The sequence below is a fragment of the Nannobrachium achirus genome (assembly GCF_963921795.1).
Source record: "Nannobrachium achirus genome assembly, chromosome: 8".
NCBI lineage: Eukaryota > Metazoa > Chordata > Actinopteri > Myctophiformes > Myctophidae > Nannobrachium > Nannobrachium achirus.
In genome coordinates this window covers 47,860,591-47,876,841 of record NC_137817.1, presented here as the reverse complement: position 1 = coordinate 47,876,841, position 16,251 = coordinate 47,860,591, and the positions used below count along the sequence as shown (strand labels likewise).

The 16,251-nt window shown below is 45.0% G+C and overlaps 1 protein-coding gene across 3 annotated transcripts in view; it reads left to right on the top strand.

Annotated features, from left to right (window-relative positions):
- The window catches only part of ppp1r13l (protein phosphatase 1, regulatory subunit 13 like), a 49,089-nt gene that overhangs the window by 16,079 nt on the left and 16,759 nt on the right, over window positions 1–16,251 (top strand). For all 3 annotated transcript variants that reach the window (XM_080730845.1, XM_080730846.1, XM_080730847.1), the window contains exons 3-9: window positions 139–257; window positions 5,115–5,766; window positions 6,291–6,383; window positions 6,609–6,697; window positions 7,681–8,122; window positions 12,250–12,758; window positions 14,864–15,001. In XM_080730845.1, the coding sequence (XP_080586971.1) occupies window positions 139–257; window positions 5,115–5,766; window positions 6,291–6,383; window positions 6,609–6,697; window positions 7,681–8,122; window positions 12,250–12,758; window positions 14,864–15,001 (2,042 nt within the window). The remainder of the gene's footprint in view (window positions 1–138; window positions 258–5,114; window positions 5,767–6,290; window positions 6,384–6,608; window positions 6,698–7,680; window positions 8,123–12,249; window positions 12,759–14,863; window positions 15,002–16,251) is intronic.

Genomic DNA, 16,251 nt, shown 5'->3' with positions numbered 1-16,251 from the left:
TTTCCTGTCAGCCTACTGTCCTGTCAAATGCAGGCATAAAAGCCCCCAAACAAATCTTAAACCCTATATGCATCCCTAATCCGTATGGGTTCTTCGCCCTGGGCCTTCATCCTGTCACATTTCTCTTTTCACTTCCAGTCCAGTCGATGAATGATGACCTGAACGCGTCCCTGGCCACGGCAGACGAGTTGTCCCGGGAGTTCAGCTCTCTTCTCCAGGAAGCCTCTGCCAGTTCCACCACACAGCCCACCTCCCAGGTACACTACACCAGAGGTTTTCAAAGTGGGTGACGGGGCACCCTGGGGTGCCGCCACCCTGGGGTGCCGCCACGGCAGTCCAGGGGTGCCGCGAGACAATTTGATAATACACTTGAAAAAATAGTATCATTTTAAACTTGAAGTTATTTTCAGTCAGTTCTAACCAAAATGGCTATTATCTCAACGTTTTCCTTGCAACATAATCACTAAAAAAAATCATTACTGTCAGGCAGAAACCTCTGTCGCACAACACTAGTGAAAACAGCCGATCTACAAGCACACAACGCCTCGCATCGCGAGGCGTTGTGTGCTTGTAGATCGGCTGTTTTCACTAGTTTAGTACATTTTATAGATGATAAATACAAAACGAATGGTTTCGGACGTACAAGGTTTCCACCCGACAACGACGATATGCTATAAATATAAGGTGCTGGGAGTGGAAATTATAATGTAGGGGTGCCTCGGATTAAAAAAATATTTATAGGGTGCCCTGAGACAAAAAAGTTTGGGAACCCCTGCACTACACCTTAAGGTGTCTACACACCAAACAGCCTACAGGAGACTCCTTCTGACTGTACACAGACTGCAAAGAACTGCAAAAAACTAAGCACTTATTTTTTATTTTATTTTTTTCAGACGACGCCGACTGTAGTTACTGTATGTAGGGATGTTAATCGACGCATTATTGGCGAATCGACGCGTCGCGGCCGAAAATCGACGCGTCGATCGACTTTTTTCACTTTTTTTTTTTCGCTAAGCAGCAGCTGAGAGGAGAGCAGCACAACGGCGCATTACTTTAAACAACACAACGTATGCTGCACCCATCAGAACTTGCATCAAAGCCCTAATAATAATGATAATACATAATTGCTCTTCCTTGTTAGCATGGAGTCTGTTCTCTAGAGACTAGAAGCGGAGTGACAATAAGTCCATGGAACGTGCGGGAGCGCTGACCGCTCGCTCTCATATATCCCCGGTGTGTCGCATTAACGTTAACGACGAGTAGTGTGGTTTGTGATCATCGCACACAACGGCGACGCTGCCATTAACAAGCGAGCTTTCGTGTCAAGCGTGCACGCAGAGGCAGGAGGTAAACAAAAGCATCCAGTCCATAGAGATACAGTCAGGCAAGTCAGCGCGCACTGCTATGACGCGCACATCAGCACGGTCCAGCAGTGTTTCTCAACCAGTAGTCCGCGGACCTGACTAGCGCCGCATGCATGCGAATGCACAACACATGCAGGCGGCATGCACTCGTCTCCGACACACACACACACACACACACACACACACACACACACACACACACACACACACACACACACACACACGGTCCTCTCACATATGGAAAACATTAACGCTTATAACGTTTTTGAACGATTAAAACCTTTTTTGGGGGAAAAACTTTTGAAAAATAAAAAAATATATATATTCTTCGACTTTTCGACTCGTACTTTTTGAGTCGCGGTGAGCGTGAGTCGATCGACGCGTCGATTTCCGATTTTTTTTCACATCCCTAACTGTATGGCAGTGGTGCCAGGTCTGCTCCTTATAAGCAACGTTGATCCTGTTTTCCTATAATGTTGCTAGATGTGGGTTGCTTTTGTTTGGGCTTGTTTCTGAAGTGTAGTTGCTTATTTGGCCTTGCTTTCAACATTATTTTATAAAATAACTAATGTAATAGAGTTCAGAGGTGAAACTGGTCGCGCTTTTGGGCTTATTTTCATAGACCTGGTCGCGTATTTCACTCACAGATTGAGAATATGGTATTTAGTAAAAATATGCGACGGGAAAATGTCTCTGGCTTGTTTTGGCTTGGTTTTGGAGCAGTAGTAAACTATTCTACAACTCCCTCAATCTTACCGACGGCGAGGGGCGACTGAACAAAACTGAGCAAGTCCAGTTTTCCAGTTTTCGGTCGATAAGGTTCCCGACCCGCTGCCGAAAACCTGACGATGAGCTCCCGTTCGGCAACAGACGCTTTCCGCCGCCTTCCGCCGCCGAATCGTCGCCGAATCTGTGCGGTTAAAAGTGGCCTATAACCAGTTCCACCACACAGCCCACCCCCCAGGTACACTACACCAGGGGTTTTCAAACATTTTTGTCACAGGGCACCCCTGTAAATAACTTTTTCCTCCAAAGCACCCCTGAATTACACTGTTATTTTTTAGAATCTGTCATCATATTACGTGACGTACGGTAAATATGCACATATTTCCACCCGAGATACGGTAGGCTGTGTCACGGAGACAAAAAGTTTCCATCAGAACTGACTGAAAATAACTTATATAACGTATAACTTAATACTTGACATTTAACCACTTGAACCCCAGCATCCCTATTCTGGGGGGGTCACAACGTGACACGTCGTGAGCTTGTAGATCTGCTATTTTTGGTGAAGAGAGTTGGTCGTATAAAAAAAAGTACTCGTCAAGTACAGTGCAAATGCTGCATAGTGATGAATAATATTATCAAATGATTCTGCGGCACCCCTGAACTGGCATCGCGGCACCCACTTTGGGAAACCCTGCACTACACACTCACCCTGCTTGTAGCCCTGGCATCTGCGTGTCTGACTGTCTGTCTGTCTTTGACCTCTATATTGAGGACAGCAAACCTTCTGCACTCAAGATAAAAAGGGTTATTTATAATTAGTTGCGCTGACAGTGTTGCGCAACATAGTATAAGTGAGGGATAAGAAGGGAAGTATTTACTTGTCTCTAGAGGAGGGGAAATTACTTTACGGCATTCACCCAGCAGATGGCTGTGATGATTTTGCTGACTAAAACTATGACGAAAAATATTCGTCCACTAGACAACTACTTTCTTTCACTGACGAAAACTAAATTAGAAATGTTAGGGAAGGAATATAGTGGAGAAGACATTCAGTAGAACTAAAAAGACCAGTCATTTTATGTTTGGTTGCGCTCGGGTGTTCTGCATTGAAAATAGAAGATCTACAAGCTCACAGCGCGTTGAGCTGCGACATGTTGTGAGCTTGTAGATCTGCAATTTTCAGCATGCAACCAAGTGTAAAATCAGCCCTTACGATGTCATCAAGGCCAGCCAAAATAACTTTTTTGCAGTCAAAATCAACTGTAGATTTAGTCAAGGGAAATTGTAATCCAAAGACTATGACTAAAAAACTAAATCAACATTTGCTGTCAAAATCAACAGTGGGCTGCTCAGATGGCTCACAGGGGCACACAGGGCAGAGTTGTAAGGAGTTAAGCGTCTTGTTCAGAGACACATCAACCCTTCTACCGGGCGATCTGAGGGTCAAACCGACGACCTTCCGATTCCCAGACGGCCCCTCTACCCTCTACAGCCACGTCTAACAAAGCAGCACAGCACAGGGTGTTCTCAGAGTTCCACTCAGGCGATAATGAAATATCCTGCCAGTACAGACGGAAATTCCCGAGTCTAAGCTACCGTGGGGCGTTCCTGATGTGGGCAATATTGTGCAACAGTTTGCGAGTTTGATATACTGTAAGCCATATGCCCATATCTAACCAGCAAACAAATCTTATATCCCCCCCTTATTTGGAGACTGACATAAAATACTATTTAAGCCAGTGTTCTTGTGGTGGGTATGGCCATCGCAGTCCTCTTGTGTTAACTGCAATGATGTGTGTCCCTTGTCACAAGCAGGGAAAAGACAGCTGCAGCTACTTAAATCAAGAGCGAGTCCTCTTGATTTAGGTGCCGGCTACATGAAGCTGGACATTTCTGAATCTGGACATTGTTTGGTGCTGTTGGGGCCGATTCACTGGATCCGTGTAGACAGGGAACCCGGATATCTCTGAAGACTTTACTGTGTGTGTGTGTGTGCTTGTTAGACCTAGATATCTTTGTCGTGTGGACCTAGATATTTTTCTATGTGGATATCTGAAAAACCGGGATATATGAAATATCCAGCTCGATCCGTGTAGCCTATGCCTTAGTTATACCAAAGACAGAGCAAACACTCACAACAGACCTTTTTCTCAGCAGCCATATTGATATAATAATAATAATAATAATAAAGCTTTATTTGTATAGCACCTTTCATGACATGAAATGCAGCTCAAAGTGCTTTACAGAGCAGAAAATGAAGCACAGTTACTTAACAGAAAAAATAAAATACACATGAATACAATAAAGCAGAACAATAAAAACATAAAACATTGAAGAACAATTTCAGAACAGTGTGGACGTCAATAGCATCAAAGAGATAAAAAAAAGAATTCAGCTAAAAGCAAGAGTAAAGAAATAGGTCTTGAGCTGTGCTTTAAAGCTATCCACAGAGGCTGCCTGTCTTAGGTGTAGTGGGAGTTTATTCCAAACTGTCGGTCCGTAGAAGCAGAAAGCTGCTTCTACGGACATGACCCTACTATGATATAGTAGGGTCATGTGTTAGCAATGCTACTAATTAAGGTTCAGTTCCATGAAGCCGTGGCTTTCCTGTGAGCCAACAAGCACTTGGTAACACCTGTGTTTACTCTACTAAAATGTTATGTCAAAATGGCTGCTGTGAAAAAGGTCTATACTATAGTCAATAGTGTTATCAATGATTGGTAACTGATACAGCTAAATCAAACGTAGCCACTATTCATTGAATTAGCTGAAGCTGTGTTTACTCTCTTAATGCTGAGGAGACATTAACGTTATCGCCCTCAAACTGCCTGGAAGGCCTGTGTGTGCCTGTGTGCGTGCGTGCGTGTGTGTGTGTGTGTGCGTGTGTGTGTGTGTGTGTGTGTGTGTGTGTGTGTGTGTGTGTGTGTGTGTGTGTGCGCGTGCGTGCGTGTGTGTGTGTGTGTGTGTGTGTGTGTGTGTGTGTGTGTCCTATGCTGACCTGACCTCTGCTGTGCCCTGCAGACTATCTCTGTGGTCCCCAGAGAGAGGTCCACGCCCATGGTCGTGTCCAGCACCTTGTCCCCTGCCTCCTCTCCTTCCACTGTCACCGTCTTCAGAGACACAGCCGGCGGCGGCCGCATCAGCCCCAGCAACAGCACCTCCTCCTCCGCGCCCTTCTCCCCCTCTTCCACCAGCCCCCGACCCCTCAACAATGTCATCTCCGGCGCCAAAAACAGGCCTTCATCGCCCGTCCACCAAAGACAGTCCGCGGGGCCGCCACGTTCCTCCTCCTCCTCCTCCTCCTCCTCCGACCACTTCACTTACGGTCAGATGAGCCCCAACCAGTCGCCTCAAACCCAGAGGCGCAACTCCCCGTCCCGGTACAACCGCAGTCCGCGAGGCTCCATCACCCACATGGATGCCGGGCTGTTGCCGATTCCCGGCAGCATCCACGCCGGGCAAAGGTCGCCGCAGCCGGGCCTGCGTCCCCGAGGCTCGCTCCCCCACATAGATCCCGGGCCCATGGCGAGTCCCACCCTGCAGGTGCCGTACGACGGTGCCGGCCACGGCGGGCGCCGGTCTCCGCAGCCGGACAGGAGCTCCTCTCCGCGGCCCTACAGTCACCCCATGTCCAGCACCCTGCCTCGCAATTTTGGTGCTTTCAAGCAAGCTGGTGAGTATCTTCTGGGGGTGGGGTAACCTAACCTGTCTGCATGTGTCAGACAGGTCAACCTCTTCCAGTGAAACACCTTGCATGCTGTCGCACCTCTTTTTAGATGTTTGTCTGCTGGGGCCTTAGGTTTTAAGTTGGGTAAGATTATGTAAATGAGTCGCCATCTACACGCCAACTAAATGCGTTTATTTTTCAGCACTTTATTCCATGTTCAAGCACATTTCTGATCTTAAAGAGGTGGTGCCATAGTTTTGTACGTTTTCAGCTGGGTCACCACCCATCTGGGGGGGGGGGGGGGGGGGGGGGGGGGAATCATGGCACCACATCTTTAAAAAAAGAAATTAACTGGAGAATACCAGGACCTAACACCTGTACCTAACATGTAGTGGCAACAGCACTTTATTAGATATGAGTATGACTGAGGTTATGTAAAGAACGCTAGACAGACTCTCTCTTTGTCTCTCAATGTCTGTCTGTCTCTCTCTCTGTGTCTCTCTCTCTCTCCCTCCCTCTCTCTAACTCAGACGACAGCATGCAGAGGCAAAAGAGTGCTGGGAAGTGGAATGAGACAGATCTGGACGCGTCTTACGAGAGGAAAGCTCACCACACCTACAACAGTGAGTTCTCAGAAGCTCTCCCCCCACACATCCCTCCTGCCCATTGTGTGACTTCACTTTTCACTCTTTCCACTTTCTACTGGATTGTAGCTCCTTGGAATTAGTCCAGGACAAACAATTCTCCTCAAACTGGAAACAGCCAGAGGAACCTTCATGCCTCTGTGACTGCCTGACCGGTGACTGTGTCCCACAGCGTGCGGTGACTGTCTGTCCTTCCTGTTACAGAGACAGATTGGCTGAGGCCGTCGGTGCCAAACAGTAACTGGAAGGAGTCCAATCTAGATGGTCCTCCCCCAGGCCCGAGTCCCAAAAAGGTGTGTGTGCACGTGTGTGATCAGGTGCATGCTTCTGTTCCCATGCATGCTTAAACCTGAAACCCAACAAGACTAAGTATGAAAAATATGTACAGTATGGAGAAGCAGCTGCTCCTGTTCATAACCCCTCGTCACTTCTCTTATTATGCATTCACCGCCACGAACGCTGCCCAATGCACTGGTTCTCAACGGGACTAAAATGATTGATGGTTAGGATCGGAACCAGAAGGACCCTTATGGGGCTGTATTGTCACTCCGAGAGTATCTCTCAGAGCTAAGGGCCGTACCCAACCAAGGATGATAACTATACCATTGGTTCTCAAAGTGGGGTAAGGTGACCCCCTGGAGTTCCAGTGGGTCCCCAGCTAAATGATAGTTAGGAACCAAATGGACCCTTATTGGTATGTAACTCAGAGAGTTAACTAACCCGTCCTTTTGATTCCATTTGTACACTCTCAGAGTTACTGTAAATTAACATTGATTTTACTATATAAATTAGAAATGCTATTGAACGGGGGTCTGCAACCTAATGCATGTCAAACTGGGGGTCCTTGAAATTAAAATGGTTGAGCCTTAAAATTCTTCCCTTATGGGGGTCCCTGGCATATCTTTTCAAATGGGGGTCCGCAGGCTAATAAGTGTTAATGGCGGGGTCCTTGACTTGAAAAAGTTTGAGAACCACTGAACTATATTTTTAACAATAATTATTTAATTAAGTGAGAAGTCACACTGATGAAAGATAGTGTTCATGTTATCTTAAACATGTTGATGATGATTTGAGTGATTTGAGTAATTTGAGTAATTTGTTGAACGTGTCACCTTTTATTTGTCGGATTTTGATTGGCTGTCAGTGTCTCTGTCGTTCATCAACTCGCTGTTGCAAGTGATCCCAACGATATCACTGGTCTAATGTCTAATTTAGTAGAATCTTTTGTTCCAGTCGTTATGTTTTGTCCTGAATGTTGTCCCCTGTCGTCCCGCAGGACTCTTTGTCTCGCTCCCAGCAGCAGCCGTCCCACGTGTCTCTGCAGCCGTCCCACGCGTCTCTGCCCCGAAACGCACGGATCTCCGTCCCTCCCGACGTGTCCTCGCCCGCCCACTCGCCCTACCACCCTCAGCCCATCATCTCCCGCATCTCCATCCCGCCCACCACAGCCCCGCCGCGGCAGCGCAAGCCCATCCCTCTCTCCGTCATCATGCGTCTCCAGAACCCAACCTGGGACCCCTACGCGTACCATCCGATGGCCATGGGGATGGAGGATGTCTGCCCCTACCAGGGTGCCATGCCTATGCCTATGCCCATGTCCAGGCCCATGCCTATGCCCATGCCGATGCCCATGCCACGAGAATTCTTCCACCAGCCCATGTATCCTCCCTCACAGCCCCACGCTCATGAGATGATGCAGCCCGCCTTCTACAATGAAGGTACGTACCGTACAGATGGGTGCCACGCGTCCAACAATACACAGGACCTTTTCATTTGAATTGTTCAGCACATTTCATTCACAGCCAAAGCAGCAGGAATCTGCAGGCCCACAGTGCATGTGTGGATGATGTTGAGATAAAGGAGCAGTAGACAACATTCAACCACTAGACTTTTATTTAATTTAAAAAAAAAAAATTGTACAACACCTGTAGCATAAGGTTAGCTATTTCCCCATCCCAAGGCAGCATTCATATATTTTGCAACATTGCTACTCGAACAAAACCTACATTTACCGCCAGTCAAAATCCTATATTAGAATTGGCTTATGGGAGGGCTGGCCAGTTGGACCCAACCATAACCATATAAGGAGTTCCTAATGCAGCTACACCGAAATAGCGGTCCGTGTCCAGTGTGTGTTCCCCTTTATCTAACCTCAATGTGTCATCATGGCATCAGGCACAAACAAAACAGTCAGCTCCATATATTGGAACAAAAGGGAGCATGCCCATATATGAGCATATACTGATAACATCAGGGATCTCCATTTATGGGCATAAAGGGACAACGACTGACAGATACAGAGATCCCCATATATGGGCATAAAAGGGACATGTACTGACAGAGAGATCTAAAAATGATCTTAATTTATGAGGGAAAAGCAATAGATTTATTTCACACCTTTATAAAACCTCTGTGGATGTATTAGTTTCTTTTTATGATTCATTTTCATAAGAAATGTATCTATACATTGTATATCCTCTGGTGCTTACATGTAACATGAACTGTCACCAGTTGGACAGATGTAGATCCATGACCTTGAACAAGGCTTGTCTGGTCCTGTTTCCTTCCTGTCATGGATTACTAGCGTAGCTGTTGAATAAATGACACACTCTGTTCTCTGACACTGCAACACTGCTGCTCGGATTAAACCAGTTTGACCTCAACTGCCAACAAGTAATGGTGTAATGCTATTCGGTTGCCAGTCATTCTACAGCGGTGTTTCCCAAACAGTGCTTGGGTCGCGGACCGATTCTTATGGGCGTGGTGGTCCGGGCACCCTAGGGTGCAATGCAATGCCAGCCTCAGCCTGACAGCGTGTCGTGGGTTCAAATCCCGTTCCCGACGACCTTTGCTGCGTGTCACTCCCCATCTCTCTCCCCATTTCCTGTCAGTCTACGGTCCTATCAATAAAGGCACAAAAGTATATATAAATAAAAAAGCAGGGCCAAACCGTATGTGATACATACAACAGTACTGTATGCACAGAAGGCAGTTATATTTTAAAGCACGATGTGTTGCAACATGTTGGCAGCATCTGCTCCTTTTATGGTGCCATGCTGGGAACCTATTGATTTATTCATCCGCAGGGTGACCAGGTGTCCCAGTTTATGTAGGACTGCACAGCATTTTTATCTCTCGTCTCACATCCCACGTATTGAGAAGATTTCCCACATTTTGATTGGCTCTATAGTTTTCAACAGTCAAACCGCTAGAGCAGTGGTTCTCAACCTGTGGATTCCCCACATCATTTTGGGGGGTCCCCAGAGTTTAAGGACCCTTTTAATACAAAAATATAAAAAAGAAGAAAAAAAGAAAAAAGAAGGCCGTTATTGGATAAAACTATAAAATGGTCAAACATTGTGAAATTAACAGTTTTGAGTTGTGAGCTTGTAGATCTGCTATCTTCACAATATTTATCTGTGGAACTAAATTGTCTACATTCCAGGGTGGTGGAGGGTCCCCAGTTCAAATATGACTATTTTGGAGGGTCACATACTGAAAAGGTTGAGAACCACTGCGCTAGTGGACAGATGTTTTTCTAAAATCTGGCTTTTATCCACTGTCTGTTTGAAACGTGGTGTGTTTTCAGCCTCTGAATAAATGATTGGCATCGCGGTGTGCGTGTGCGGCTGCTCTTTTACTATTGTATCCAGTGGCTGTCATGATCACAGGACCGTGTTTGATGTCACTCAGACTGAACCGTGTCACTGCTGCTGTCACACTGGGTCAAGTGTTAACCTTTCACCATGTTTACTCCCTGCTACGCCCCAACGGAGAAGCTTCTGAGTCACCACATAGTCACTGAGTTTTACACCTGACGCTAAAGGGCGCTAGCAATTATCATTGCTAGTTTACAACCAGCGCAGTCATTTTCACACTCAGCGCCCACATTGCAAAATTGCCAAACGCACTTGACTCCCCTGTGCACTGATGGGCGTTGTAGGTCTTAAAATGAGGTGTGGTCTGACACATTGCTATCTTTGGGACAGTGAGAAAGTCTCTGATTGACAAAAGTGATTGCAACTTACGGTAGACCAGCCCTAAGCTGCTTTATCAGTGACAGCTCAATTTCCTAATATCATTTCCTACACGTGCATGTTTTACACTTACCGTTGATAGTGATACACTTACCGGTACTTCACTTACCGGTCTCATTGGGAGGATGTCACTAATCCAGTGTTTGGCAACTTTGTGTAACATTGTGATCCATTCTAGTGTTTCTTTTCAATTATTTGGAAGTAGATGAGTCAGTCCAGGATGCCTTTCATTTGGGTCATCGGGTGGATATCACTAGTGGTTCTCAACTTGGGGTATGGCAAAAAACTTTCTGTGTGTAATAGGGCCTGGTCGATTCAGTTAAGAACCATACACAGATTACAGATTTCACCTAGCCTTCGCCATAAAATGAATTCTGATTTATCCCCCCTTTGCCTTAAGTGTAAGACTGAAGAAGGAGACTATATTCATTGCATATGGTCATGTCATAAGATTGAACGTTATTGGTATGATGTTGTACAAGAACTGAATTAGATCTTTAATGTAGAGCTTGAACTTGACCCTTTGTGTCTGATTCTGGGACTTCCTGATAATAAGATTGTCAACAAGTTCCACAAACGTCTGTTCAATCTTTTGACCTATGCTGCGAGGAAAAATATTTTATTGTCTTGGATAAATGAAAAACCGCCAAAAAAGAGAGGCTGGGATAAAATTATCATGCAGTGCATGCCTTTGGAATATCTGACTTGCCTGCTGCGCTCTACAACCGATACCTTCTATAAAATTTGGGACCCATATTTACGCTTTATTGGTCCTCACTTAGCTGAGACCTTGACAATAGGGTTTCTTAACAGAAGTGATGCTGCTAACCTTGATGGATAAGACAGGAACATCACTTTTTGTCTCTTTAACACCGTGGTTTTGTTTTTCATTTTGTGTACATAATGTATGTATATGAGTGTAATTCTATATGTATATTGTTATACTGTATATAATCTAAAGAAATGTACATTGATACCTGTGTCCTTTGCTTTTGCAACGTGTCTGAGCTGAGCTGTCTGTCTGTCTTGTCTTTTCTTTTTTTTTTGTCATAACTTTGAAAATCAATAAAAAATATTATTGGAAAACTTGGGGTATGGCCCGGGGACCCCCAGGGGTCCTTGAGGGGTTTCCAGGGGGTCCCCAGCTAAATGATTGAAAGTGTACAAATGGAACAGAGTTAAATGAACATAGGAGGATATCATAGAGCAGGGGTCTTCAACAGGGGGTCCGGGACCCCTAGGGGGTCCTCAGAGTCACTACAGTGGGTCCTCCAAATCTTTGTGTGATAGAAACCTTTTTTTCTCCTTTTTTATATTAACCGCTTGAACCCTAGCATCCATAGTCTGATATTTTTAGCCAAAAATAGCAGATCTACAAGCTCACAACGCCTCGTGCTGCGAGGCGTTGTGAGCTTGTAGATCTGCTATTTTCGGCAAAGAGGTTTGGTGTAGAGGGGGAAAAAGAGCAGACTAAGTACAGTGAAAGGTCAAGTTTATTAAGTAGTGATGGTTCAAGTGGTTAAATATCTGAAAACACAAATTTACATGAATCCAAAATACACTGATGATTGTGCTGTCAAACAATGAAACTATATGGAATCTATGAAAAAGTTGTGGGGGGTCCCTGCTTCATCTCTCTCTCAACTAAGGGGTCCCTGGCCTGAAAACGTTGAAGACCCCTGTCATAGAGAAGGTTGGAGTACCAGATGGGGAATAAATAATGCATTTCAGTTTCGGGGTACTTGAAAGTTAGCCTGGATGAGGCATGTACAAATCTAGTGTTGTTTTACGACGTGTGTGCTTTGCAGTGCTGAACCCTGGCGACGTGGACGCAGAGATAGAGAGTCTTGACCTGGTCCCGGCGGCTCCCGAGATGCCCAGGGCGTCGGACAAGGCGGGCGGGGAGGCGGAGCAGGCCGCGGCCCTGGCTCCTCCGCGGCCCCTGAGCCCCACGCGGCTGCAGCCCGTGGTGGCCCCCGAGGCCCAGAGCCAAGACCTCCCCGACCTGGAGGAGCTGCTCCGCATCCGGGCGGAGATCCCCCGGGCGCTGAAGAGGCGTGGCTCTGTCCAGAGCGGTTCCCCGGGCGGCCAGGCCGACCACGGCAGCCAGTCCGTGCCCCTGAAGAAGGCCTCGCACTACGAACCCAACCAGTACAAGCACCTCATCAACAAGCTGTTTCGCAGGAAAGGCCCCCACCACAAGAAGGAGCACGGCCAAGAGAGCAGCAGCTCCTCGGAGGGGGAGGAGATTCCCGCACAGCCGCCCCCGGCGCTCCCAGCCCCGCTGACGTCCACCCCAGTCCTACAAGACCACAGGGTAAGACGTGTACCAAACCATGTGTGGGCAAGACATATAATTCACAATCCTATAGCTGAGTGTCGTGTCCTTGCGCCGTCTTCTTGACTATTTTCACGTGACAGCCATGTAAGTATAAATATACTTACACCTATATACGGAAAGGCGTCCTTCTGGCTCTACCCTAGGCCTGCTCCTTTTCCCCCCCTCTACACCTAATCCTTTCAGTAACAATAGCAGATCTACAAGCTTGCGACATGTGCTGTCTTTGCTGAATGTTCGCCTCAGAATAGGTACCCTATGGCTGGGGTTCATGTGGTTAAATGTTTAAGCAAAGAAACACCATAAAACACCATTCAGTTAGCTGTTTATTTAATTTCTCCCTCTAATAATGATAAATTCATAATAATAAATTGTATTTATAATGCACTCTAAGTGGTTCATTGAAAGAAAAAAGGAATTTTAAATAGTCATAAAAACTAAGAAATAAAAACTGGTTGAGTTCGTAAAATTCTGATCAGTGGTCAATTTAAGGTATTCAAGAGACACTTTCTATCTTCAGTTCAGTTCACCTTTAGTTTATTTCTTGCACATTTTGACAACAAAATACATAAACAATGTGCACAATCACAAAAAAGAAAATAAGTGTCCAAGATGCTGGAAAAGGGTACAGAGAGAAGCAAAAGCTTATCGAGCCCTACCCCTGGTTCTGTTTGCAAATAGATAAATAAAAGGAAGTGATTTACAGCACACTTCAAAATGACATAATTAATATGCTGTATTAACAGACATGCATACAGCATACCCTCCCACACATGTGACCCTAGCACTCTCACACACACACACACACACACTCACAACTCTCTCATGTGAGTCAAGATAGCAAATAGCTGTACAAAGCACGAGTGTGGAAGGGGCGGCGCAGGTCTCACTGAAAGTATAGTAATAATTACTGTAATATTATATTGTATAATATCATCAATCATCATAATATCATAATAATATTAATAACAATATGAATAAGTAACATAGTAACAATACAGTATATTAATTGGTTAAGTTAGACTTAATAATAATAGTTTACAAGTATTTCACAGGGTGCTATCAACTTTTTTCAGGTTTATATAATACACAGTATATGATAAATAAATGTAGTCTAGTAGTCATCGGTTGATTGATTTTCTTCCTGTTTATAAATGTCAAAAAATATGTTTTCCTTTTGAATTGATAGATGTTAGTGCTTTTTTAAATATCATCAGCTAGCCCACTCCACAGTGACACTTCCGCAAGATGAAACACACATGAACTTGAGGGTATTTACGAACTAGCTGTTGTTCAAAGTCTAAGGTGCTTCTTATGCTGTGTTCAAACCTGAAGTATCTTTGTTTCTAGTCGCTTCAATCGCTTCACTTTGGTCGCGCTGGTCAGCATTGGAAAAAAACATGTCATCAGGGCTGTCACGATTATGACATTTTACATGACGATTAATTGTCACTCAAATAATTGCGATTAACGATTTAATTGTGTATTTATCGTTGACAATTACATTTCTGTTTGGCTTTTAGGCTTTGAAGTTGCACATGGTAGATATGACACATAACCTAAATATACAAAGAAATTACTGACATATTTGACAACTTTATAGTTAAAAAAGAACAATAGTGGAAATAGCCGATCGACAAGCTTGTGAGCTTGTAGATCTGCTATTTCCACTATTTTTTACTTTAAAAAAAAATATATATATATATGAACAACATTTCAACATGGAAACGATTATGACGATTATGAAAAATAATCACGATTATGTCAAATAATCACGATTAGACGATTATGTAATAATTGTGACAGCCCTACATGTCATGTCAGAATCAAGGAGAAACACCTGGAAGTCCCAAAACCAAACACTCGAAAAAGAATTGTGTCTCCGGACAACATCAACGCTGATTGGCTGTCAGGACGCGATGGGTGGAAGCAAAGGTCGCTTCACTTGGATTTTTCCAACTGGGGCGAAGATACCGAAGCGACCGGTCGTGCGTCGTCTTGTCTTTGCATTCACTTTGTATATAATCACACCGCTCAAACTATCCTCATGGTCCTGTGGTGTGTGTGTGTGTTCCCTCCCTCAGGGCTACCATTCCATCCTGCGGCGGGCCTCCAGAGAGCACCGAGGCACTGGGAGACGCGCTCGCCTCAGCCCCCTGGTCCTGCTGCTGGACGGTTCCCTGGTGGGAGAACTGGACACCGTGAAGAGGGCTGTGCAGGAGGTGTGTGTGGGCATTTCTTCTTTTTTATTTTATTTTATTTAGAGTAGGCAATTACTTTTTACCCACTTTTTCTCCCCAATTTAGTCGATGTGCTATTTAATTAGATGTATTGAATGCTTTAACCAGTGAAAAATAGCAGATATACTGAGCTTGTAGATCTGCTATTTTTGAAAAAGTCGTGAAAATGTGGGCAAATCTTTGACTTGTATGTATTTTTAAAGCGAGCGTTTGTAACTCAAATTTTGCTTCTGGGTGGTCCCTGGAACTAAATATTTTGTGATGGGGGTCCGTGGCCAAATACATGTAATTTTGGGGGTCCTTCACATGAAAAAGTTTGACATAGTAGTCTCTCAAGAACAGACTAACTGAGCTCCAGTTAAGTGAAAAGGACCTTTTCTTTGACGACGGCTAGCCAGATTGCTGACCTTTTCTTTGACGACGGCTAGCCAGATTGCTGACCTTTTCTTTGACGACGGCTAGCCAGATTGCTGATTTTCAAGATTTTTCAAAAATAGCAGATCTACAAGCTCGCAGCGCGGCACTCGGTGCCGCGCTGTGAGCTTGTAGATCTGCTATTTTTCAATAGTTAAAGCATAAAATAATAATACACAATAATGTGTACCCGGTCTGAATGGGTTAATTCCTCCCCACAATTTCTGTGTTGTCACTGCTGTCATATCCTACTGACTCGCCTGCCACTCACTTGGAGGACGTAGTAGAGCCTCCATCCTACTCCTCCGGCCCAACACTCCCTGCTGACGGGTGCCGCCCCACCAGCCAGTAGGATTACATTACATACAATTACCAATATTACCCTCCCTGCCCGGTAGTGATGCGCGGATAGGCTTTTGAAGTCATCCGAATCCATCCGCGCAAATTAATTATCTGCCCATTATCCAACCGCATTAATTATATCATCCAATTTATAAATCCGCATCCATCCGCATCCGCAACTTCCAAAGTATTATTATTATTCCCCTTATTATTAGGCTAATATTATTTTCTGGTAGGCTATTCCCGGTTAGTTTTCTTAGTTGTGCGATCACAGAAATGCATTGATCTAGTCTACGGAATGTCTCCGTTTGTCTTTTTTCTTTCTTTTTTTTTTTGAGTCGGTGCTGCGTCGATGCAGACAGACATGCAGGCAGACAGAGTCAGACACACGAGAGAGAGAGAGATCGAGGGAGAGAGCGAAAGAGAGAGGAACAAACACAACTTAGTGGGAAGTTTAACTTACCTACTGTACAGTA